This window comes from Saccopteryx bilineata, chromosome 3, assembly GCF_036850765.1.
Source record: "Saccopteryx bilineata isolate mSacBil1 chromosome 3, mSacBil1_pri_phased_curated, whole genome shotgun sequence".
Classification (NCBI taxonomy): domain Eukaryota; kingdom Metazoa; phylum Chordata; class Mammalia; order Chiroptera; family Emballonuridae; genus Saccopteryx; species Saccopteryx bilineata.
In genome coordinates this window covers 31,493,650-31,520,448 of record NC_089492.1, presented here as the reverse complement: position 1 = coordinate 31,520,448, position 26,799 = coordinate 31,493,650, and the positions used below count along the sequence as shown (strand labels likewise).

Genomic DNA, 26,799 nt, shown 5'->3' with positions numbered 1-26,799 from the left:
AAAATGTAATACCTTAAGCGTTCACATTTCTAATGAATATGTAAGTTGGTATTTTTTTCTGTTAGCACAATCTATTAATAATTTAGCTGAATTGTGGTGGAAACTTAGCCTAGTCTTTTCCCCGACATATTGGATGGAAGTATATGTTTATGTTTTACACCACAATTATAGGATCTTCATTTGTGTGAAAATGTCCCAGTATAGTCACTGCAACATAATTCTACAAAATGACTGGAGGAATGGAGTAGATCACACATTTTGAAGCAACAAAACATTGATTTTAGTCAATGTTGCAAATTATAGTCAAGTTTTTTTTAAGTGAGAAGTAGTGAGCTTTATTAAGGTTTACACTTCCTTTTCTTACTCTTAGGAAATTATATATGACAATTTCATTTTCTTAGGTAATTATAAAACAAATTTTAGAGACCATTTGAAAGAGAGCTAATAATACAAAAGAGATTTGTTTTAATATAAGGTCTACCGGAAAGTTCTGTCCGTTTTTGGAATAAAACAAAATACAAATTTTTCTTACCGTCAATAAACTTTATTAAATAATATAATTGCCATTATTATTAATGATTTCTTGCCAGTGTGAGGGCAATTTGTATATCCCATTTTTGAAAAATGTTTTATCTTTTTTTTTTTTTCATTTTTCTGAAGCTGGAAACAGGGAGAGACAGTCAGACAGACTCCCGCATGCGCCCGACCGGGATCCTCCCGGCACGCCCACCAGGGGCGACGCTCCGCCCACCAGGGGGCGATGCTCTGCCTATCCTGGGCGTCGCCATGTTGCGACCAGAGCCACTCTAGCGCCTGGGGCAGAGGCCACAGAGCCATCCCCAGCGCCCGGGCCATCTTTGCTCCAATGGAGCCTTGGCTGCGGAAGGGGAAGAGAGAGACAGAGAGGGAAAGCGGGGCGGAGGGGTGGAGAAGCAAATGGGCGCTTCTCCTGTGTGCCCTGGTCGGGAATCAAACCCGGGTCCTCTGCACGCTAGGCCGACGCTCTACCGCTGAGCCAACCGGCCAGGGCTGTTTTATCTTTTGATGAGAAAAATTGAACCAGTGCTTGTTTGATATCTTCTTCATTTTTGAATTTTTTGCACTTCAAAAAATTTAGTTAGGACAAAAACAAGTGATAGTCGTCAGTATTATTCCTTCACCAAACACTTTCAATAAATTTCTACATGCTTCTGTAGCATTTCTTCCTTGTTGAAATTCGTAAAAATTACAGTGGCATAAATGAACTTTGCTTCACACATAAGACTAATGTGAATCAACTTTGTTTTAGTTAATTTGCTACATCAGTATGTATACATTAAGTGATAAAAATAGAGAGGCACACATGTGCCAAATAAACATGTACTTATGTGTCAAAACTTGTTGTGATAGAAATGGACAGAACTTTCCAGTAGACCTTATACTATTTGGTAAGTTAGAAAACAACAACTGCTCATGTTTTTAAATTCAAGTTTCAACTATGCAAATTTTCAGAATTACTTACTAACCTGGTTGAGAGTATCTGATGATCTTAAGTGCTTCTGCAAATGAATAAGTTTTATTCATAAGGAGATCTCAAAAATTAAAGATATTTTGTCTTAGTAATCCCTGACATAAATTATTAGATATAAATTATTGTTATTATGTTAATTAATTATTACAGTATTATTACAGCTGGCTCTGTGCTACATCAAAGGTTTATGAAATATGTTAAAAAAACTACTTTTTCAGAATAATCGATTAGTCTGCCTGGTAACCAGTAATGTTAATTTTAAAAGCTTAACAACACAAATTGAATAGATTTCAAACAGTAAAAATACAATGAGAAAAAAGTAGCATATCTTTGTGTTGTAATTATAATGCTTTAAAATTTTTTTAATTAAAAAACTTTTTTTAGTTTTTAAGATAAAATTAACATATAACATTTTATTAGTTTAAGGTTACAACATAATGATTTGAATATGTATATACTGTGAAATGATTACCACAATAAATTAACATCCAGTAAGTTAGATTAAGGGGTTAATTATGTTTTAAAGAAAGCAGAAAAGAGCTTTTCTCTGAAAAAAAAAAGCTTAAGAGTAAAAGCAATGAAAGAAATATATATATATTAAAGAAAATCTTGACTACAATGTAGCAGGTATAGACTTCAGAATATGAAAATTGGCATCAAAATCTATAGGGCAAACAACACATTGGGAAACATATCTGCAATAACTCAGAGTATTCAGAGTCTTAGGACCTGTGTCACTCTGACAAACAGAATATATATCCTACAAATCTCTAATAGAAGAATGGGAAAACACATGTACATACAGACATTTTATTAAATAAGAAATGTAGTGGTCAGTAACTATATTAAAATTTATTTTAATGATCAAATAAACAACTTTTCCTAAAATGAGATACTGTGTTTTACCTATTAAAAAACATTTTTTTTAAAAAAATCTTTTTCTTTTTCTTTTTTTTTTTAATTTTATTTATTTATTCATTTTAGAGAGGATGGGGGGAGATAGATAGAGAGAGAGAGAGAGAGAGAGAGAGAGAGAGAGAAAGGGGAGGAGCAGGAAGCATCAACTCCCATATGTGCCTTGACCAGGCAAGCCAGGGTTTTGAACCGGCAACCTCAGTGTTTCCAGGTTTACGCTTTATCCACTGCGCCACCACAGGTCAGGCTTAAAAAACATTTTAATGATGGTAAGAGTATGGTAAAAAAAATAAAGTGACAGCATAATTTAATTTTTAAAGCAATTTTTCAATATTAATCTAGAGCTTTAAAAATATTCACAGACTTTTGTCCTGGTGGACATAGAGATTCAGATAAAAGTATATAGATAAAATTTCACTAAAGCATTTTTTGTAGCAATGAAGAGAATGCTGCCGTGAATGTTAAATAATGGAGAAGTGGCTAAATAAATGATACATATACAACCATATTATTGAATAATTTCATTTACATGTAAATTAGAAATAATTATTTCTATGTGTTTTGTAATTTTGAGAAAAATGAAAATATTTGTAAAGAATTTATTAGACTTTTCTCCAGACTAGATAATCAAAATATGTTAACTATTAATTACTATTAAAAATATACCAAAAGTTTATTATAGTAAGCAAATATACTCAGCTTTTTACTTACGATTTATGCTTGTTTTTAGCAAAATTATAGGTTTTGCAATAGTTTTGAATTAAAATTCAATATAGCAACAATAATCTATAAACAGTGAACTACTGAGGAGTTCAGATAATCAACCCATCTAGAGGATTGTTTAAAATTCAGAAAAAAACATTTTTATGGTAGAGCTGAGCATTAGACTATACTTATTAACAAGTTATTTATTTATAGCACGAGAAACAAGACATTTTTTAAAAAAGAATTATGCTTCTTTTGAAGAATAATCAAACAAGTAATGTTTTTTCTCTATTGCCTGATAAAGAAGCATTTTGATGAGCAGTAAAGTATGAGATTTGAAGCCCTCTGTAATCTTAAGTATTCTTAATTTCTTCAAGTTTCAGTGTATTCATTAGTAAAAGAGAATTAATAATTTGTGTGTATATATATGTGTTTACTTTCAGTCAATAGAAGAATAAAAACAAATGATCTGCCAAGATAAAAAAATTCTATTTCACAAGAAAGCAAAAACAAACAATCAAAAATGCCTAAAAAATAAAAAAGTTGAGCTACCATTTTTGTCATATAGGACTGAAATGCTATTTTAAAGATTAGAGATATTTTTTATAAAGTGTCTGGCAGATATTCAAAATAACATTTTTTACATGTTATGATTCATTCAAGCTATTCAAATTTCTTCTCGTAAAGATATTTCTAGCCCCTGGATGGTTTGCTCAATGGATAGAGTGTCAGCCCTGTGGGCAAACATGGGTTCTATCCCCCTGTCAAGGCACACCAGAGAAGTGACCATCTGCTTCTCTCCCCCTCCCCCTTCTTTTTCTCTTCTCCTCTCACAGCCAGTGGCTCAGTTGGTTTAAGCAGCAGCCCCAGGCACTGAGGGTTAGCTCGGTTGGTCCAAGCATCAGCCCCAGATGGGGTTGCCAGGAGGATCCCAGTTGGGGCACATGTGGGAGTCTGTCTCTATCTCCCCTCCTCACACTTAAAAAAAAAGTATTTCTAACACACACATCAGAATTATAGTAAATTCCAAGTTTAATGTGTAAATAATGAAAATGAGTCTTTGAAATAATGAAATGAAAAGATGACAATAAAAATCTAAAGCAGAGTCTATTACAATATCTTTATAAAGTACCCAAGTAATTTTGGTTATGCTAGACTCAAGTCTTCTCTAGGTATCATAATGGCATACTAAGCTATTATATAACATTATTGGCTTATATAAATAGGTTATTCTTGAAATTTTTATTTCAGTGATATAAAAGTACTTCACATCTTAAAAATTCATTTGTTCAACAAATATCTACAGCCTCACCTTATTCTAGGTGCTGGGGAAAGTACAGTGACAAAGACACACAGGTCTTTCTCATCGTATAAAATTATATTCTTAGGAAAGAAAATAGTCACTGAACAAGGTAAGTTTATATAGTTATAAGTGCTATTAGAAATTCCTATGTAACCTAGTATGACTTTAGTGGGGAAGGAGTTATTTTAAATAGAGTAATCTAGGAATTTTTTCTAGAGAGATGATATTTTAACTAAGCCAAAGGAAAAAACCAGAGATGTTGAGGATCCGTAACGATCAATAGAAGATAAAGTAAGGGCATTAACACTCAAAAAAGGAAAATAATTTTTGCTCTAAATTTTTTTTTCTGAAAAGATATTTAAGTGTTGGTGACAGATAAGAGTTTTAAATATTTAAGATTTGTAGAGAAATTAATAAAATATAGCTCTGGATGGTAGTTATGATAAAAATACATTTTTAACTTTTTGACCTGAAAGGATCAGTTACATATAAAAAATGTCATTAGTAATCAAGTTATTTCAGTAAGTATTAACATGTACACAATACTTACTAAGTACTCATTAAAACATGGTAAAAATTGGCCCTGGCCGGTTGGCTCAGTGATAGAGCGTCGACCTGGCGTGCAGGAGTCCCAGGTTCAATTCCCGGCCAGGGCACACAGGGGAAGCGCCCATCTGCTTCTCCACCCCTCCCCCTCTCCTTCCTCTCTGTCTCTCTCTTCCTCTACCGCAGCTGAGGCTCCATTGGAGCAGAGATGGCCCGGGCGCTGAGGATGGCTCTGTGGCCTCTGCCTCAGGCGCTAGAATGGCTCTGGATGCAACAGAGCGATGCCCCAGAGGAGCAGAACATCGCCCCCTGGTGGGCATACCGGGTGGATCCTGGTCGGGCACATGTGGGAGTCTGTCTGACTGCCTACCCGTTTCCAGCTTTGGAAAAATGGGGGGGAAAAAAAACATGGTAAAAATAACATGACTGGTTTTGGATCACTTTCTTCCTCTTTTTCCATTTAAAGCTTTGTACGCTTGTATTTATAAAGAAAACAAGTTGTCATGAAAGATAAGTTTCATATGAAAGACAGTAAGTTGGCATGAATAATGCTACCTTGGAGAAAATTGTCAAGGGAATTTAAGTTATAATTTAACTGAATAGAACGTTATTCTATAGGTGATAGTTTCTTCCTATCAGCCTGTGTGAAGGTTTGAGAGGTTGGCGTACAGGATGTGAGTAAAGGTGAGGAGTGGGACTAATTATGAGAAAGGTAAAATTTAATGGAAAACAAAACAATAAGTGAAAGTAATTGGATTAATGAAAAATATTATAAATTATAAGGTCATGCAGAATGTGAAGGAGGTTAATAGACCAATCAGAGTAAAGGAATGAGAATCAGAAGGAACCTCTAAAAAGAAAATTAAAGATTAAAAACAGCCATAATACAGTCTTAAGTTTGGGCTCAGGGAAGTAAGTTAAATAAGTTGATGCATTACCAACAGAAAAAGTTGTCTGAAGAGGACATTAGAAAAAGAGAAAGAAGTGAGAGTTCAGTGTGGCGTTTGTGTGTGTGTGTGTCTATGAGAGAAGAGAGGTGAGTCATATCATAGATAATTATTTCAGATTATAAATTTTGTAAGACAGACCATTCATAGCCATCTATTGTTTAATATGACCTTGAACACACTTTCTAATTATAATTGAGAAAATAATAAGTCTTGTCACATACAGTTTGGCTGATTAAGTGATATTATCACAATACATACAAAGTTCTTAGTACAACTCCTGGCATGTAGAAGGTTTTATGGTTGTTAAGAACTTAATTGTGGAGGGACATTTAGTATTGAATTGTACAACGTTAAATTTTAACTACGTACTTTTTAAAGCTTTGTTATGTTTCCTTTCCCATGTCTCACTTCAGTAAAATTTTGGTCTGAAAACATTATTGAAGGGAAAAAAAAAAGCAGGCAGAATCTGATGGTCAGTGGTCATCCGGGCTAGCAGGCAGGAGAGGATTGGCAACAAAGCAGCACCAGAAAAAATTTTAAGGTGACAGAAATACACTGTAACTTGATTGTGGCAAAGTTGCATAACTATATACATTTGTCAAATGTCATAGAACTTTGCACCTAAATAATATGAATTTTGGTTTATGTTAATTATGCCTCTATACATCTGACTTTTGATACTGAAACTACACAAAATTAAAATGAATTATTTTTATATATTACCAAGTGGTACTGAATATATACTACTAGAAAATTTTACCTCCTCTGACACATCCCAAGCAATTAAAAGCAAACCCCTCTCCCAAAATAAGGCTCCGGGAGACCTGGTAATGAGTGGGATTTGCCTATAGCTTCAAAACACAGAGAGAAGATTACAGTGGGTAAGCTAGAAGACAAAGAAAGGAATAAAATTTTGAGGTAAAATGGTGGTTAACCATGAAATATCAAGGAAAGAATTTAGGCTTGATAGTTTTAAGAATAGGTAAGGCAAGGCAGTCAACAAAGAAATATATTCAGGATGTTTTGGATATTCACTGATGAGAGCTAAAGGCAGAAATACTGATATAAGAAGTAATTTTAACTCGTTTTGGACAAGCTTAGTTCCAGGTGCTGAAGAGGTAACTGATTGGGGATGACTAGGAGACAACTAGAAATGTGAGTCTTAAGCTTGCAGGAAAGGTAGAATCTGAATTCAGGAGAGAACAACATGAGAAAACAATACTAGAGGTCACAGAGGAGAGTGTGATGCGAAGAGTTCAGAAAGGGAGATTTAATGTCAGTGGAGACCAACTCAATCTAGTCTGCAGTTTTATTTAGGCTCCCTAGTGTAATAGCCTAAATCATGTGGGTATTTGGAAAGTTGAGTGAAATTTAATACAGCCTCTCACTTAGGCTACTCTTTCCTAATGTCTCTTCATCTAATCCTATCCTTTCCCTGAGAGTGATCCCATAATTCTTATTTCTCTTCCTTCTCAGCATTGAACAGAAATATTTCATGAGATGATTCTATTAGTGAAACATTGAGAATGTATTCCTTTGAATTCTGGGGAAGTGTTAGACTATACGACATTAGTCACTCTGTAGTCATTCTCATACCTTTGACCAATAACAATGATCATCTTTGGATGAATCTGTGGAGCAATCAGTACAGCTTGATATCACACATAAATACCATTTAAAATCCATATAGCTAAGTATTTCCTTTTCTCATTATAAATAATTATCCCTAACTTAAGAATGATACTAATTAAATGAAAAAGTTTAGTATCATTTTGTAATATTTATTTAGCCGACATGGATAAAATTACGTAATAAAAGATAAAATGTACTTTTTCTTTTTTTGTGTGTACCTCTCTGAAGCTGGAAATGGGGAGAGACAGTCAGACAGACTCCCGCATGCGCCCGACCGGGATCCACCCGGCACGCCCACCAGGGGGCAACGCTCTGCCCACCAGGGGGCGATGCTCTGCCCCTCCGGGCGTTGCTCTGCTGCGACCAGAGCCACTCCAGCGCCTGGGGCAGAGGCCAAGGAGCCATCCCCAGCGCCCGGGCCATCTTTGCTCCAATAGAGCCTCGGCTGCGGGAGGGGAAGAGAGAGACAGAGTGGAAGGGGTGGGGTGGAGAAGCAAATGGGCGCTTCTCCTGTGTGCTCTGGCCGGGAATCAAACCCGGGTCCCCCGCACGCCAGGCCGACGCTCTGCCGCTGAGCCAACCGGCCAGGGCCTACTTTTTCTTTTTAATCACACTATTGCTACATAAGGCAGACTTTGATAAGTTTTTAATTATAGCACAAGAAGTATTCTCTATACGATTCTAATATACACAAGAAAAATTATATGGGCCTCTTTTTCAGCATAGGTCTTATCTCAGTTTTTATATGATGGATATTTTTATTTTCTGTGATTTTTAAACACTGTCAACATTTCTAAGTATACTTAAATTTCTAAATTAACAGAAATATAAAGATGCATTTAAATTTCTTTATTATGATCCTTTCAGACATTTCATGCAACCTCTGAATGATCAAGTTTCAGTAAGTGTGTTCACTGAATTTAAATGTCAAAAACAGACATCATCTATTTCCTTTAGATCACTTGATCACTCCCAATAACTTAGGTCATAAAGTAGTTTGAATATCACTTTCTTTTTACTCTGTCTAGTGAAAGTAGTCTGAAATTTGTCTACAGCAGGGAGTTAATAGAGAAACAGCAGACAGGTACAAAGAATAACAAGCAAACTAAATATTTTAAATAGGTTGTTCAGGTTTAGAACATAATTCAAAGGACTAGAACTCATAACTATGAGCCTCAAGGTAGTGCAACAGCTCTGTAAGTTTCTAGAGCTTTTATGTTCCATTTAATTTCATGTTTCACTTAGGCACATATGAAGTTCAGTTTTTGTACATGCCTGGGATCTAAGAAAGATCATTTTATAAGTAAACACATTATTTTAAAAATCAAATGATATTTTCTCTCATTCCAAATATATCAGTTCTTAATGACTACAGTAAAAAATCCTCAAAATTGTATGATTTGGAAATAAATATCCCTTAAAAGTTGTGTATCTTAGTTGCACAGTTAAGATTGTCCACTCAGTTTAAAAAGGCTTCTGTTTGCCTACTACTGATCTGGATATAATTAGTATCTAATTTTTCACACTTATTTCCATACTTTTTCTCTATTTAACTTGTTCCAATATTGTTAATCTCTGCATTATATCTGTTTTTAACAAATAATTTAGCTAACAATATGTACTTTTATGAAGTTAGAGTATATAATACAGTGTTAGAATAAAATATAAAATTCATTAAAGGCAAGTGATTGTGAAGAAATAATTTTAAAGTAACTTTTAAAAAATTTGTGTATTTTTTTAAGTGCCACATCTGAAAATACTAATATAGAAAATCTTGTAGCATGTCAGATCACTCTTTGTACTCATAAAAATGGAAAAGATCTATGCATTTCTTTTTGCATTTGGAAATATTTATTACATACCATTTTTAATCAATACTAAAATGTTTTTATTTACAAATAAATATATGTTTTTAACATAAGAATGAATGATTGCACATTTGCATTTTTAAAATTATTTAATATTCATTTACTTATTTATTTTAATAAAGTGAGAGGCAGGGAGGCAGAGACTGACTTCTACATGTGCCCTGACTGGGGTCCACCCAGCAGGCTTCTACCAGGCTATGCTCTGCCTAGCTGAGCCGCAGCTCTGTTGCTCAGCAACTGAGCTATTTTAGTGCCTGAGGCTAAGGCCATGGAATCAACTTTACTTGAACCATTTGAGCCATGGCTGCAGGAGGGGAAGAGAGAGAAATGAGGTGGGGGAAGCAGATTGTCTCTTCTCTAGTGTGCCTTGACCAGGAATTGAACCTGGGACTTCCACATGCTGGGCTGATGCTCGATGCTCTACTGCTGAGCCAACCAGCCAGGACCTAACATTTCTTTTCTTTTTTTAATTTTTTAAAAAAATTTAAGACTTTATTTATTTATTTTAAAGAGAAGAGAGATGGCTGGGGAGAAAGAGAAATGGGAGGGAAGGAGCAGGAAGCATCAACTCCTATATGTGCCTTGACGAGGCAAGCCCAGGGCCTCGAACCAGCGACCTCAGCGTTCCAGGTCAATGCTTTATCCACTGTGCCACCACAGGTCAGACCAACATTTATTTTCAAAGTATTATTATCAAATTATAACAAAAATATGTTTTTCAAACTCGATAATTTGTCCTATTTTACATAAACATGACATTTTGTGATCATTTTAAACATATTTTTCCAAAATTAGGTATAGCTGTTGTGGATATTGTATAAACCCTATTTTAACCCAAATTTAAAAAAAAAACAATAGAATTTATACTTCAGGTAACCAGTGAGAAATGCTAACACTGGTGTTTAAATCATAAGTCGTTTTCATTTCATCTCTTTGTCTTTTGTATAGGTTATGTGTATATATATGTTTTATGAATAGTTTTTAAGTTATGGTTTATAAACTATACTATTATATCTACCGTATAATATGTTTTATAATCATTAATTACAATATCTTTAATTTATATAATTTTCATATGTGAATGCACATGCAAACTTTACTCATCATTCTTCATGGATACATAGTATTCTGTAGATATACCATAATTGCAATGAACTCTTCTTCTTGGACATTTAGAGGTTCTTTTTCCAGACCTTCATAATTATCAAACAGTGGTGCAATGAATTTACTCTGTGTTCCTCTTTGCACATTGATTAATTTCTTTAAGAAAGAACCTGTTGAGTAAAATTTCAGGTTAAAAAATATGACCATTGTAATGTCTTTTGATACACAATACCAGATATGTTGTATTTTAAAATAGTTTGCGTTTTATAATTGTACATCAGGTACTCAGGAAACATGCATATAAATAACCATAAATTTTTGGTCAAAAGCTAGTATATTACTGTCAACCTGAAAAATAAATTTTCATTTATTGGATATTGAAAAAAACGGTTAAAATATTTTATAAAATCAAGGACAGTATTTTCTTTTTGAATTGTACTACCTTTGAAAATAAAATTATACCATGACAAAAATAGATGACTTGTTGAGTCATTTCAACAATTTCTATTCTTACTTTTCTACTATTGAAAGACATCAGTAAGTTGTTTTTATAGTATATATTACTGGATCTAGAACATAAACATAAATAGCCGTGCTTTGGCCTGTGTAATTATCACCTCAAAACGAGCAACTAGCCGCATACCCTGACTGTACAGTTTTTCTTACTGCACTTAATTTGGTACATACTGAAATGCTGATTACAAGAATTTGGCCCCTTTAACTTTGTTCATTTGGAATATATCATTTCTATCAATCTCATTATTATCATCTGGAATTTTGTTTTGTTTTGTGCCTCTTCCACATTGTCTGTATTATCTTAAAAGTTTGTAAACTAAGATTCAATAAGATAGTTATCAAATGTAATTTATACATTTCCCCAATTGTTTGGCAACAATAGTTAATTTTTTAAATATTTCTACTAGACAAGTAATATATTTAAGTTTTCCCCCATTGATTTGAGGGAGAGATGCAGGGTAGGGAGAGAGAGAGACAGAGAAGTATCAACTTGTTCCACTTAGTTACTCCATCTAGTTGTGCACTCATTGATTGCCTTTCAAATGCACCTGAACCCAGGATGGAACTCATGACCTCCATGCACCAGTACAATGCTTTATCCACTAAGCCACCCTTTCAGGGCCTATGTAATACACTTTTGTAGCTTCAGTAAGAAAAATGCTTTAGATAATATTTTGTTTTACATCAGATTACATTTATTATATATGTATTTTATGAAAATCAATTAGATTTGTTAAAGCTACACTTTATATTGTTACCAATTATTTGGATAATTCAACAGAAAACAGATTTTGTTGGAAATCTTTTACTGTTTTAACAATATTACACCAGTGCCTTTAATTCTTATACTTAACAAGAAAACAGATTTAACATGTACCTTTTTAAGGTTAAAATTCATAAAAAAATCCAATTATAAAATGTTAATTTTTAATGATCATTTCACAAGTTCTTGATACACTTTTTAATGAACAATATAAATTTGTTTTCTAACCTCAGATTGTCTAGAGGAATATCTTATTTTATGAAGACATCAATAATCAAAGAAAAAGGATTTACAGATAAGATTATTTTTATGAGAAACCCTCATGATAACTTTTAAAATCTCAATTTAGTGAAAACTTTTTTTTTTTAGCTGAAACCAAATATTCACAATAGAGATAGAAAGAGAGGGAGGATGAAGGATGTTTAAAAATTATTAAATTAGCTATGAAAATTTGGGGTACTAACTGATGTAGTTTCTGGATTTCAATAAGATTAATAATCTTTGACTTCCATGATTTTTGTTAATTTTAGGTTCACTCATATTTTTCTGAATTTTGAGTTCTTTCTTGGGTCTTTGATATTAACTTAAGAGATTTTTCTCTTACAATCCCCAGAGTTGAAAATTTCATTACATTACTGCCAAATCTATGTCCCTACTTCAAAGAAGTTTGGGGTATAAAGCTGCTTTGAGACCCCAAAAGCTGTGTGTGTGTGTGTGTATGTGTGTGTATTTGTGTATTGGTATAGCAAACGAAACTAATCCTGTTTGCAGTGTAATACAGAAATCACAGAGGTGTGCTGATGACTCTTATAGCACACATGTAACTAGTGAAACCAAAGCAACCACTGTATTGCTGCTCGTTAATCTGACCATTTTCTACTACATGTCTAGATACAGAATCTACCTACAACTTAAGTTCTTAACTTTATTATCTTACCAGCATTATACATTTAACCTTCTGGACAGGTTACATAGTCTTTTTAAGCTTAAAATAACCATTGATTGATTTAAACTTACAGATTTGAGAACAAGTAAAACTCTTCAATGACTTATATAAAAATAAATTGCTTACAAAATATGTGAAATGATTTTAGAAAACAAATTAAATCAGGCTCAAAAAAAAATTGGACTTTTAAAATTAAGTGACAGAGAATGGACCAGGAGTTTCCAATTTGAGAAACGCAAATATTTTGAGATAATTATAATTTTAACATATCTACATTCCACTTTTCCTTTTGTTCTCTGCCATAAAATATTAAAAGTAGAAAAAACAAGCCTTGTATAATTTAAATGCATTATTAGGAAAGCCAATCAGACAATTTGAATACTATAGTTTAATATATTTAAATAAATTTTCAATAAATAGACACAAATATATGCAGACTTTTGTTGTAAATGTGTTTGTCCAAGAACTATGATTGTTCCATTAACATCTTAGTCACTTTTTATTATAATTTGAAAATACTTTGATATTTAATTTGATTTTGAACATATAATGACTAATTTTTAGTGTGCATATATTACAAAATCAAATCACTAAAATGTCTTTTGTAATAAGCATAGTGTCATCCCATATAAGAATATGAATTTTAGAAACTCTTAGGTAAATTTACCCTCTTAACCTATAAGCCATTATTTCCCACAATGCATTTTTTACATTATTGTAGCAAGATTAACAGATAATTGGGGAGGGTAGATTTCTGTGATCAAATGATTACTTTATTGTACAATTTACAGGACCATTTACATGCAAATTTCCAGTGCAAAACTGAAAGATAGGAGATTGAACAAAAACCTGCCTCTTTAACAATTTCACTTATTTTCTTTTTATATAAGTACAGCATTGGACATCAGAGTCGAAAATTTAGAAATTATGTATTTTATTTCCCAACAGAGGGTGAACAGCTCTTCCACTTGCAATGATTTCTCTAAATTGTTTTTCATTCCTCAGATAAAGAAAAAAAGAAGACTGAGTTTTGTTGAAACCAAAATAATGATATTGAAAATATTATTTCTAGGTTACTTTCATTAGAAAGAATTGACCAGCAAAGAAAAATTAACTTGCTGGTAAAAAAATTTTATAATAGATCTCTTTATCAATAGGATACTTTATTATTAAAAGATGTTATTGTTTGTGGATTGTTTTCTTCATGAGACTAGGTTGATAAAATATAGAAAGGAATGGAAAACTTCATATGAACTAAATAATTTTGAAGAGAGGCATGTTGAGTTACTACTCTCCTAAGGATTAGCCTCATAGGAGAATTTTAAGTTGTAAGTATGTTTAGCCAAGTTGTTGTCTATATATTATATAAGGCAGTCCCTTGAGATTTCATTGGTTAAGACTCTAACATGGCATTTTTCCATTTAGGAACCATGTATAGATGATGATTGAGTCTGGAATTGAGAGCCATGTTTGAAATTAGAATTTAGTTGATAACATATTTAAATGGGTAAAATGCAAATTTTATTTGCATTTTTATTTGCTTATAGCAAATACAGATTAATATCTTTCTTAGACCCCTCCCTTAGTTATCTGTTAAGATGATGTTCTGAAAGAGAATCATAAATTTGTTTCTACAAAATCTCTAAACCATTAAGAAGAAGAAGGGCTTTTTTTGCAATGCAAAGTAAACCAGTATATTTATACTTTAACTCAGGAGTTGGCCAAAACTATGGCCCACAGCCTGCTGCTGGTTTTGAAAATAAGGTTTTATTAGAGTACTGCTGCACTCATTTGTGTATGCATTGTCTGTAGCATTTTTATGTTACAATGTCAGAGGTTTGGAGAAACCATATGGTCTGCAAAGCCTAGGATATTTACTATTGGGCTCTTTACAGAAAATGTTTCCTAACTCCTGCCAGTATATATCCCATACTACAATACATAGTAATCAGGAAGAATCTAATGTAGCTTTATAAGAGGTTGATGTTCTGAAAATAGTTTAAATATTATAAAATACCTATATATGTATGTATGTGTATAGATCTATATGTATGTATATGTGTGTATATATGTATATATAAAATGAATTTAAACTTTTGTCAATTGGTGTATACTATTTTCAAACTATGACATCAGAATGAAACTTTATAAAAAAAAATTCCCCAGAATCTAAATTCAGCTAATATTCTTTCAATGTACATATTTTTTGATGCCAAGATTGGTTTTTTTCCCTTGTTCTTGGATAAAATAGACATATTTACCTGAGAATATCTCTTGAGGTATACAGTAATTCCAAATAGATATGATACTTGAATATATTTCCCATTCGTATCATGTAGGCACTCAATTGATTTTATGTATCATTCAATTGCTATTCACATGATATGTGTATTCCCCATTTTATAATTTGACATAATCCTAATCGACTAATCAAATTATTATTAAAATGTTTCTGTTACACAGAAATGATTGCCTCACTTTATTGAATAGTTGATTTATATTTGCTGTTAACACTAGGGGTCATATAATGTAAGGTCTTTATATATTATTTTATTCAAGATTTTCTTACTCTTTAAACTTTTTCTTTCTTATTTATACTATTTAATTGATTTCTACTTAAACTTTATTACTAGAGAGAATTATCAGATATACAATGATTTTTTTTTAGAGTAAATACTAAAATACCTGTCTTTAAACAGGCACATTTTTATACAGATATCTTTATTGCAGTTTTAAAGTTATGATCTTAAGTAAGGGGAATGAGTACATTTACATTCCTACCTGCTTTCAGTGCTTCTGCATTTACATGACAACATTTTATTATAGATACCCACCCAAGCCTACTAAGCTATTGATTATTTTTTCCAGTTTGAAGATTTGTAGTGTACAATTAAGATTTTGTTTTCATTTTTTCTCATTTATGAGAAATTGAATTTTCCTATACAATTTCTTTAATAATCATAAATATACTTTTAAAGCATTTTTATGTTTGCTAAGATTTACTAACAGAATTTAGTTCTTATTCCAACCAAAGTTTTCAAAGACTCTCCTGATATCTATAATTGATGTGTTTTGAGGTGGCACCTATTTATAGAGAGCATTAATCTCATTTTTAATATGTTTACCATCTCACTTTCTCATGTCCTTACTTTTTTTTCCTGAAATGACTTCAGTAATACACTGGCCTTTACTGGCATGGTGTTTTCTGAGTAGTATTATTCTAAGTGCTTCATTTTTTATCCCACTTCCAGAAAGTTCAGGTTCAAAACATCGTGATAACTGCATTCACATGTATGCTAGGGCAAACTGTTTTAATATATGGGCTAACTTCATGAAAAAGTTTCTAAATGCAATTATAAAATTGTATTTGAAACCAATTAAACTTACAACTTTTCTCCAGTAAATTAATCAAGTCTTGATGCATTACAAGCCAAAGTTTTTATAATATAATTGTGAAATTTATGTGTTGTCATATATATATTCCTTGATTACATTTACTAGATAGAAAGTGTTAAATGTGTTGTTTTTTGTTTAAATTCATTTAATTTACATCTTATTCAGATTAAAATTATTTTACATATTTAATAACCATGCTTTTATTTGCCATATTGCATACTTCAAATATATCTAAAAATAATACATTTAATTTGTATGTACTACCTTGAATGAAAATAATATATCAGCCTAGCATTTCTTCTTTTATACATCCTGTAAGTAAGGATTACAAATAAGAACTGAACATTAATTTTATGGGTTTTTTTCTACTCGATAGGTGCTATGGATATAGAGGAGAGAAATCGCCAAATGAAAATTAACAAATACAAACAGGTAGCCGGATCAGATCCCAGACTGGAACAAGATTACCATTCAAAGGCAAGACATTTTTCTTTTTAAAAATTGTAAAATAGTCAATCATATGAAACCATTAGATTCTCTTAAACAGCTGATTGCAGATTAGTCAGACACCAACATATAACGCAATGGCCCCACGATATTAACTGATCAAATTTATACTGTATTTGTTTACCATCATTTAGGTATAGAATGTGCCATATTTTTAAAAATCAGTATATAATGTAGGAGATTAAAATGAAATTCATAAATGATCTAAAAAACAAATCTTTCAGAATTTTAAGTTTTATAAAACCTATAAAGGCTCTTCACACCCTCAAAATGTTTAAGAACTATTATCTTCCTATGATTTTCTTACACATAGAATTTTTTGATTATACAGTATTTTAACTGAATCTGGTTTACTAAATGAGGTATTAGCACAAAATACATATTCATGAGATATTCTAAGGAGTTCAAATGGTATCTTAGTGAGAATCATTTTAAACAATATTTTGGAAATTAGTTGAGGTAATGAGGTTTACCAAGGTAGGAAAAAGTATTATTCATTGCTCTTTACTGCTTTTATATTTTCAGAACATTTTAAGGTTCACGATATTATTCATGGCCAGTCACGCAGAAATTTTGCTTCTAACGTACCTATTTAAGATTTAATAAAAGTATGAAAATCACGAACCTTACTCATAACATTTAGTTATATACAGCTTGACTTAGTAATTTTTTTCCTTCAGTCATGTAATATGTGTGGTCTATTTATCTGTGTGTTAGAGAAAAGCAGTTTGGATTTTTATATACTTAGGTATATTTTATCCTTACCTACTAAACCTTAAGTTCCTCCCCATTATACCCCTTTCTTTGGTAAAGGCAAGACTTTCATAAAGCATACTGGCTATATTGGGTATGCATATGTGATAGGTAGCACAGGTTTCTAATTTCTTCACTGTATAAGTGAGAGGAGGGTGAGATTCTTTTATCAGCATCATTTTTCAAACCACCAATCTCTTCCCCACTGACTTCTAACATGGTGAATATGGGATTGTTCATCACAGAATGCTGGTATGCTAGAAATAGCATAGTCCTGCCCTGGCAGTTTGCTCAGTGGTAGAGCGTCGGCCTGGCGTGCAGAAGTCCCGGGTTCAATTCCCGGCCAGGGCACACAGGAGAAGCGCCCATCTGCTTCTCCACCCCTCCCCCTCTCCTTCCTCTCTGTCTCTCTCTTCCCCTCCCGCAGCGAGGCTCCATTGGAGCCAAGATGGCCCGGGCGCTGGGGATGGCTCCTTGGCCTCTGCCCCAGGCGCTAGAGTGGCTCTGGTCACAACAGAGCGATGCCCCAGAGGGGCAAAGCATCACCCCCTGGTGGGCAGAGCATCGCCCCCTGATGGGTGTGCCGGGTGGATCCCGGTCGGGCACATGCGGGAGTCTGTCTGTCTCTCCCCGTTTCTAGCTTCAGAAAAATACAAAAAAAAAAAAAAAAAAAAAAAAGAAATGGCACAGGCCTAAAGCCAAGAGAGGTAAATTTAAGACAAAAATAGCCTTGCCTTTCCTCACCAGGTTTTAAACTTCTAGATTTTGTTCTCTAAAATGAAAATATGAGTAAATTCAAATAGTTTTATGAATTTCATGGAAAATCATTGTGTATCAATAAATTTTTCAGATACATCCCTCCCCTTTTGTCCTTGGTATCAGAAATGATATCTATGCATTCCCAGGTACTTTTTCAATATCTGCCTTGGGCTATTAAGATGGACCTGATTTTATGTGGCCTCTATTATGCTGTTATCTCTCATTGATTCATTTTCTATAATCCAAAGACCAAAGCATGAGCCCTAAAAAAATAGGATATTAAAACTTTTGTAAACATATTTTCAGATAACACAAACTTATTTTATTTGCTTGTATATATCTCACTATACTTCAGGAAGGAAGGTAGATAACTTTGTAAGATACGTGTAATAGTCCCAATAATATCGTCAAAGAAGAAATGTGTATCAAAGGAAAATGAAGTCAAGAGAAAACAAGGTCAAGTTTGTGAGCAAAATGTGTAATGAGATCCTATACACCTGTTGTATATGGGGCCTATACTTTGACCATGAGCTTCCTAACAAGCAGCAAAGACTGAAAGAGAAACTGAGTCGGTTGTATGATTTACATAATTCATACAATAAAAGCAAATTCCTTAGAAGCAATAGCGATGATCCTTCCTGTGGATACACAACAGAAATTTCTTACAGGAGGATTGACTAAAGAATACTATAGGCATGACTCAGAGTATTTTTCAGAAAAAACAAGTTTTTATTTCATTCCAATTCATAATTAAATGAATGCTTCATAATTATATAACTTTGATGCTATTTAATTTAGGTTAGGAAAAATTTAAGTCTTGGCAGAGAACTAATTATACTAAGCAATATAATTTCCTAAACATTCTCTAAGGCAGTCATTTTCAAATGCTTTTCCAGAGGCATCCACATCACCTGAGGACTTTTAGAATGTAAATCTCTGGCCCCCTCTACACCTACTTAGGCAAAACCCTAGGTGTAATGTACCTGAAGTTTAATGAGCCTATCAGGTGATTCTGATATCAACTAAGGTTTAAGAGCTACTGCTAAGGTGAACTGCTTATAAAATTTACTCATAGGGAACTTGAATGAGTTGACTTCCACTATTAGGCTTTTAGCTAGAAGTCAGTGATGAACGATGCCATTAAAAAATGGAGACCTTTTTTTGTTTTGAGAACAGATGATCTGAAACCTTTATAGGTTTCTCATAGTTTCTAACAAATCCTCTCACCTGACTATCAAATACTTATTATTCTCTTTTCTATTGCTGAAATTATGCTTTCAGATTAACCAAAAATGTAATTAGGTCATAAGGTACAACTTTTTAAAAGGGTCCAAAAAACAACTCTCTTTTCTTTCATTACAAATTATTTCCAGATTGGAACTATCTTTGTTGGGTCATCTATCTCCTCATCATTCATATCTTGATATTCCTCTCATAGATCAAAATATATATTATAGAGAGTGCTTCATCAGTCAAGGGAATATATAGATTCAGTTATTATTAATTTTCATACTAACACTTCTTTAGATTAAAATTTTCTACACCATTTCTCTTTTTAATTAGGGATATTTAGCTTATATTTTCATTCTTCCTTATTTTGATAACTGCCAATTAAAGGCTTGCCATTGAGCTATCTACTTTACTACATTAGATCTAAAAAACACATTTAACAGCAGAGGGAATAAATATATAGAAAGTTTATGTAATCTATTCAAATTTACATAGCCACTAAGTCATGAGAAGTATTATTTGTAGCTAATCTGGTTTTCAAATTTGAGCTACCTGATATTACATCCAAAGCCTCAGATGTATAGAGCATAAGCTCTATTCCCGAAATCCCAGTGAAGCTATTAAGAAGCTTTGATGTGGTGTAATCAAGTGTTAGTGAAGTTTCCTTTTTAACTACACATTCCAGTTTTAAATGGCATTACCTTCGTGAAATTTTTGAGCCTTCTGCACCAATAGTTTGTAAACAATTCTTACTAATTAAAAAAATATTTTTTAGTAATTCACTTTGAAAGCATCTACAGAGAAATGCCTATTGCTACTGTTTTTCTAAGAATATTTTAAGTATCTTAGGAAATATAAAAGCAGAGAGTCTATATTTAATAAGAGCAGTGAAAGTCATGTGCAGATATCATTCCTATTTAATCAATGGATAATTTCTTGGTTTTCTCCCCCTCAAAATTGAACTGTGTAGCCAGTATACCCTTTCCTGCCTATTGGCATTCCCCCTCTTCCAGTTTAAATGTAATTCATCTATTCTACTCTGGGTAGAAGTTTAAAGGTCAACTTCTATTTTTTCTATAAAAACAATACTCTCTGCTCTTCATTGGTTCAGAAAGATGTGATTTGTCTATCAAATTTAACAAAGTAAGTTATAATTCACCATAGATCAACTATCCTGGGAGTTATATGATGATTAATTTAAATAGCAATAGTTGAAAATCAACCAATGTATATAGTATATCTAAAAATTAATATGGGGACTTTAATAATTTTATTTAAATATTATTTTTATCTTTAAAATTAGCCATATTTAATATTTTAAAATTATCCCAGAATATATTTTTAAAAGGGTAGTCCATAACATTTCAATGCTGTACAGTTTACTGATTAGTATTTATTTGGAACTCAAAGCTTATTTCTTTGTAGAAACAATGTTCTTTTCAAAATGGCACTTATGTTCCCACAAAATCATCACAAAAGTATCTTATCCTATTATAGTAATTCTATTATAATTTTCTATGTTCTTATTTACCTCTTTAGAATTGAGTAATATAGTCCATAAATTGCTCAGAACTTTTCAAATGTGGACCATAAATCCATACTAATCCATTTAACCCATAATCTAATAGACTGACAATGCTGTGGGATCAGAGTACCATGTCAAAAGAAGGAGAGTTTGTCTTCTTTCATTGTGCAAGCCTGTCCCTAGGCTCTGTAACCTTTCACCTAGGTTCTCTGTCTCTTAAGTACCTATTGGCCAATTTCAAAGAGACATATTAGCAGGAAAGAAATCAAACTAATTTACATTAAAATATGGATAACACAACACACAAATAGTTTCATTCAAAAAAAAGCCCTTAAATAGAAATAAAACTCATGTGATTGAAGTGTAGGTTCTATTGATCAATATAAAAACAAGAAATTCAAACAAGTAAAGACAGTACTTTTGGCAAGCAGGGAACTGCTATTAACTAAGCTGTTTCCTTTATTAGAGCTTATTCTTTTCTCAGTGCTGAGAATACACATTCAGTGCCAAATTTATGAGCTATAACCCTTTGAGTAGTGACTTTTTCTCATGCTCACTGACCCCCGGGAGTGAGGGGTTTTTTTTGTTTTTTTTTTTACAAAAAATGAAATTAGTTCCAGTTACAGTGTTACTAACTTAAAATCATGTTTGTTTGATAACCAATTTATGGAAACAAGAACATACATTTGCTTTTTTTAATGTTGCCTTACACCGGTAAGATCGTACTCTGGATGGTCAGGAGGCATGAGGACGTACATGAACATTCATACTACTCAAAGGGTTAAATTGACTTTTAAGACACAAGCAATAGGGACCCAGCAGAGGGGAAAGGAGGTGGGAGTCTCTATTTAAAGTATGATGTTTCTAAGTCAGGAGTACTTTAATACTCTGGTATCAAAATGTGGCAACAGTACATGAGTGTAGTGTGGTAGATGAGAACACAGCTTGGAGTCTTGGAGTCAAGCAGACTCCACTTGGGATGCTACCATCTCTTTTATTGCCCACCTCTTCACCATCTGAGGATATACTTTGACAAAGAATTTCACACTTTAGATTGTTTCCTGGCCCCAAGAGAGCCTGTTCTCCTCCAGACTGTCTGTCTAGCTGCTTATCCCAGCCAGCCAGCCTCCCAGCCTTTAATTAGTCACCTGCTGTGTACTTTTTTATTTCTTTTACATCATTCCAAGGTTGTTTCATTACCAAGTGTACCTATGAAGAGAAATAAAACTAGATTTTAAATTCTAGATAATTAAACTATTAAGTAAGAGCAGCAATATACACTATGGCCTTAGAAGTGCAAGAGATATTAGTGGTAATCTTTATCAAAGTCTGTTTAAAATATTGTTAGTCCCACATACAAAATTGACCAATGTCTGCATAGCCTAATTAAAAGTGAGTCATAAATTGAAATGAACAAGGAACTAGATAAATTTTATTTTATAAGACTTTATATCCTATTTTCTCTTGCATGGTTTTTTCTTATTTATGCTTGTGAAGGTAGATTTCTCATTCACATTATATTAAAACTCACAAAACTAGAATTAAAAAGCAACTAAAAATTTTCCATGTATATTTATATAATTTCTTGCTTTATCTTTGAGATAATAAAGGAATGCATGATCAATATATCAAGGGAGAAGTAGCTGTTGCAAGTATAACTTCTTGTTCTTGATGTGCATTATTGTAACCATAGCGGCAGTCATAGTCACAGCATAACTTCTGAAATCTAGATGACAGTAATAGAAATATATAGGCACTTTTGTTAATCGCTCTTCAGTTTATTTTTAGTGATTAAGGTTAAATGTTGACTACAGAGTAGTATTGTTCCAAATACGGTACATTCACATTCTAGCAGACGAAATATATTTAGTTTTGTGTTTGCATGTTTATTTTTAAAATTATTTTTCTTAATCATAAAACCACACTTAAATTAAAATACAGTTTTCTTCTTCATAATTTTATGCTGACATTTAAGTTTTGTTGCTTTTTCTTTGCGTATATTTTGAATAGCTTACCTCCTCCTGATGTGCAACCACATATCAGACCAAGAAATACAAAAATGAAATCTATTAATTATTAAGAAGTCATTTGAGAAGAGTAAGACAACAACTTATAGAACATTATAACAGTACAGATAAAATTTTAATTTCTCCTTTTTTAGTAAATACAAAAGAAAGAATTTTAAAGAAGTTGCATTCAGCTACCTGCTGATAAAAGAGTCAATCTATGGACAAGAGCTGCTATTGCCAAGAGCAATAGTTTCTTTTTGTATATTGCCTAAGAACATACAGAGGAAACAATTTTATTTTACCTGTGGCAAGAAGGAAATTTATGTATTCATCTTTGCTATCATCAGGCTTCCAGAGTTACTGGACTACCTACAGAGAATAAAAGGGATGAATGATATTGGTTACCAAGGGGAGCGAGATGTTGCTGTATAGCAGTGGTTTTCAACCATTGGGCTGCAAGAATTTTTAAAACGTGCAATACCTGACTACTTAGGAGCACTGACTTCTTTTCCCTTAAATTGTCAAATTAAATGACAACAGCCAACACAACAATAGCCCTCTGGTAATCAGAATTATACCTTTTTTTCCCTGTCATATCAGTAAAAAATATAATAGTATATATTATTGATGTGCCTCAGAATTTTCATAATTAGTTTATGTATGCCATGAGATGAAAAAGGTAGAAAATTACTGCTTTATAGAATCAAAGACAGTATGGGAAATAAGAAGGAAGAAAATGTGATGAATAAGACACAAATATTCTAACTCAAATTCCATATAATCTAAAAAAAAAAAGGATAGACATAAAAAAGAAATATAATAATATTTAAAACAATGAAAATGTGAAAACTTATAGACCTTCTGAACCAATGACATCTATCACCTTCTAAAATACATATATTCTGTCTTATACAGTGATTATTTGCTTATTTCTTATCTTTTGTGTTAAAGTTTCACAGCCCAACTTTTTTGTGTACAAATTGAGGGAACTCTGTAATCTATCAAGCGCTACACAAATATAGAGTATTTTGGAGAAAAATACTGTTAACACTTGGGTTTTAGGCAGTTTCATCATTAATTAAGCAAACCATTTGATCTTGTTGCCTAATCTTTAAAATTAGGTTTGAACTAGATTTTTCGTGTTTCATTTTCTTCATCTAATATTTCATTTATTGATTCAGTAATTCCTGATCAGAGTCTATACATTTTAAAATTAATTTATGGCATAAAAATTATGATTTAGAGAATATATTTATATGTATAATGTTTTTTCTATTACTTTACTTGAAAAAATTGGTAGTTAAGTTTAAATCAACACTTAAGTCAAACCCTTTAGTCAATTAGCAGAATTAGTCGACTAAGTTTGGAGCTGTCTACATTGGGTGTTTCTATTGTAATTTAAACATATCACAGTTTCATTATGTGATAGTTTCATTCATGAGCACAGAAATTTGTTGTAATTTTTCTTCAATTGGAAAGGTTACATATATTTATCAGCAAAATGAATTTACTAATATTTTCCTAAACATGGAATTGTGATTATTTCTATTTCATCAATTTTGGAAACTGTAAAATACTACTCCAATCTGGAAATACTATAATTAACCTTACAATATATCTCATATGTAAAAAGGATTTTTGGCTGGTGCTAACTTCAGGAGGTAGAAATATGTGTGTATAGAGTATGAAACTCGGCCTGGCACATGGGAGTCCCCAGTCAGGGTTGTTAATTTATTATTTATCATGTGAAGTAGGGATGATAAAAGAAAAAGAAAAACTGACAACTGAATTCCCTTCTGATGGATGAATTAAAACGCACCAACTCCATACAACTTCCTGAGTAACAAAGAAAATGGCTATGATTTTATTATTGGCCCTTTCAGAAATACTCACATAGGCTTAAAGGGTCCAGTCATATAAGAACATGTTATTTAAGTGCATTTCTATTTTCTCCCCACACCAAAAGTAAATGAATAGAAGAATACTTGAATTTTAAATTGAATATGAACAGGTTAGTTCAATAGGATTGAAAGCATCTTTTTATTCAAATTAGTTTATATATTGTTTTTATCATTTTAAAGTTTCACTTGTTTAAAATCTATCTGTAGTTATAAGTAGTACTATAGTGTTATTTTCATGATGTTTTTATATTCTGATTATACATTTTAGGTAAAATTTTTAAAATTCTACATAAGGAATAAAATCTGTTATTGTAAAGGATATACCCAAAATAGAAAACAATATGTGAATATTTTTAAAAAGAAATGACTTAGGTTCTAGATAGGCTTGCCTAGTATCCCAGTAAAAGTGAATTATAGTTCACAAAAATTTTTAATGAAAAGAAATATTTTTATACTAACAAGTTGTATAATATAAGTCAATTCACTTAACTTTTCTTTTCTCTCAATTTTCTTATCTATAAAATGAGAAGCCAATGAGGATGTCATTTCTACCCTTAAAATATTAATGGTTTTTTGAATGACTCAGTGATGAGCAAATAACTAAAAGTATTTTCAACACCAAATAACTTTCCTGGTTATTTTTAAAGCATGGTTATATGAGCCCCCCTTTTTATATCTGCACATACACATACTTTGTAATCTAAGGGGACATTTAGTAGCTTTCTCTTTCCTGTAACTCAGAACTGCATACCTGGGGTGTCTCTGAAGCTGATCAGCTATAATTCTGGAGACTGGTTCTGCAACATTACAAGAAAAAAATTGCCAGAGAAACAATCAAATGAATAACAGTAAAACAAAGAACTGAGTGAATGAGAAAGGAATAAGGAAGGGAGGGAGAAATGAAAAAAGGAGCGAGAAGATAAAAGAAAGGAAGGAGGGTGATAGGAAAGGAGGTATAATTCTTCCAGTATAAGAGTTCAGAATCAAATTAGGGAGACATGTACATATAAGTAATGCTCATACAAAATAGGCCGTGTTAAGTGGTACAATAAAATAAACTCTGTTAAGAAAGAGTAAGAAGTATTCATTTTGCTTGGAGAAATCTGTAAATAATACATGAGGTGAAGGACATATCAGGCAGAGGAAAAATCTTAAAGTTATCGAAACATATGAACACAAGCCATGTTTAAGGAACAGCTAACTAGCGGTTCTTTAAAATGGAAATATACAACAAACTGGGATACATATTAGAAGATAACAGTGGATTAGTTGGCTGAGACAAGATTATGGAGGGCTTTAATCACTCAGTTAAAAATCTACATTGTTCTTTTTATACTCATGGGCTTTAAAGAAGTCACCAGTATAAACAAATTTGTGCCTTTAGAAGATAACTTTAGTGGTATACTTGAGATGCATTTGAAAAGATTAAAGATAAGGAATCCATTCAGAAGCTATTGCTGTAGTCCAACCAAGACATAATTGTTATTCCTTACCATGTTTTGACTTTTGGCTCCCTCCCATATGGTCTTAATACAGACCCTACTGATGCCACCTTATCTTCTCAAAAAAGGAATGAGAGTAGTGGGCCTCTTCCAGATTTTCAGTAGACTATTCTATCCTAATTTTGATGGGTCATTGTAATTCTCAGACCCTTTCAAGTTTTCAACTCTATGTGATTAATCAGCTATTATTATATTTAACCCTGATTCTCTTAATTACAAGTACCTTGAGTTACTTTATTATTTTCTTAAGTATTAATATTGGAAAGGAAATCCCACTTTATATTCCCAATCCATTAATTTTTGTTTTGTTTTTATCTACTTCACATTTTCAAGAACTTGTTGCTACTTTTGGCATGCTAGCTTGCCATTCAAATAGCCATAATATTGCTACCCTATAGTCTAATAAAATATATAAATATATTCTAAAAATGCAAAAATCATATGATAAGCCATATAACA

General features: G+C 32.3%; 1 protein-coding gene across 49 annotated transcripts in view; it reads left to right on the top strand.

Moving 5' to 3' along the window:
* Window positions 1–26,799, top strand: part of RIMS2 (regulating synaptic membrane exocytosis 2) — a 653,442-nt gene that overhangs the window by 458,561 nt on the left and 168,082 nt on the right. For 34 of the 49 annotated variants that reach the window (XM_066265863.1, XM_066265860.1, XM_066265865.1 and 31 more), the window contains one exon: window positions 16,531–16,631. The exons of the other annotated variants lie outside the window; for them this stretch is intronic. In XM_066265863.1, coding sequence (XP_066121960.1) covers window positions 16,531–16,631 — 101 coding nt within the window. The remainder of the gene's footprint in view (window positions 1–16,530; window positions 16,632–26,799) is intronic. 49 annotated transcript variants of the gene reach the window in all.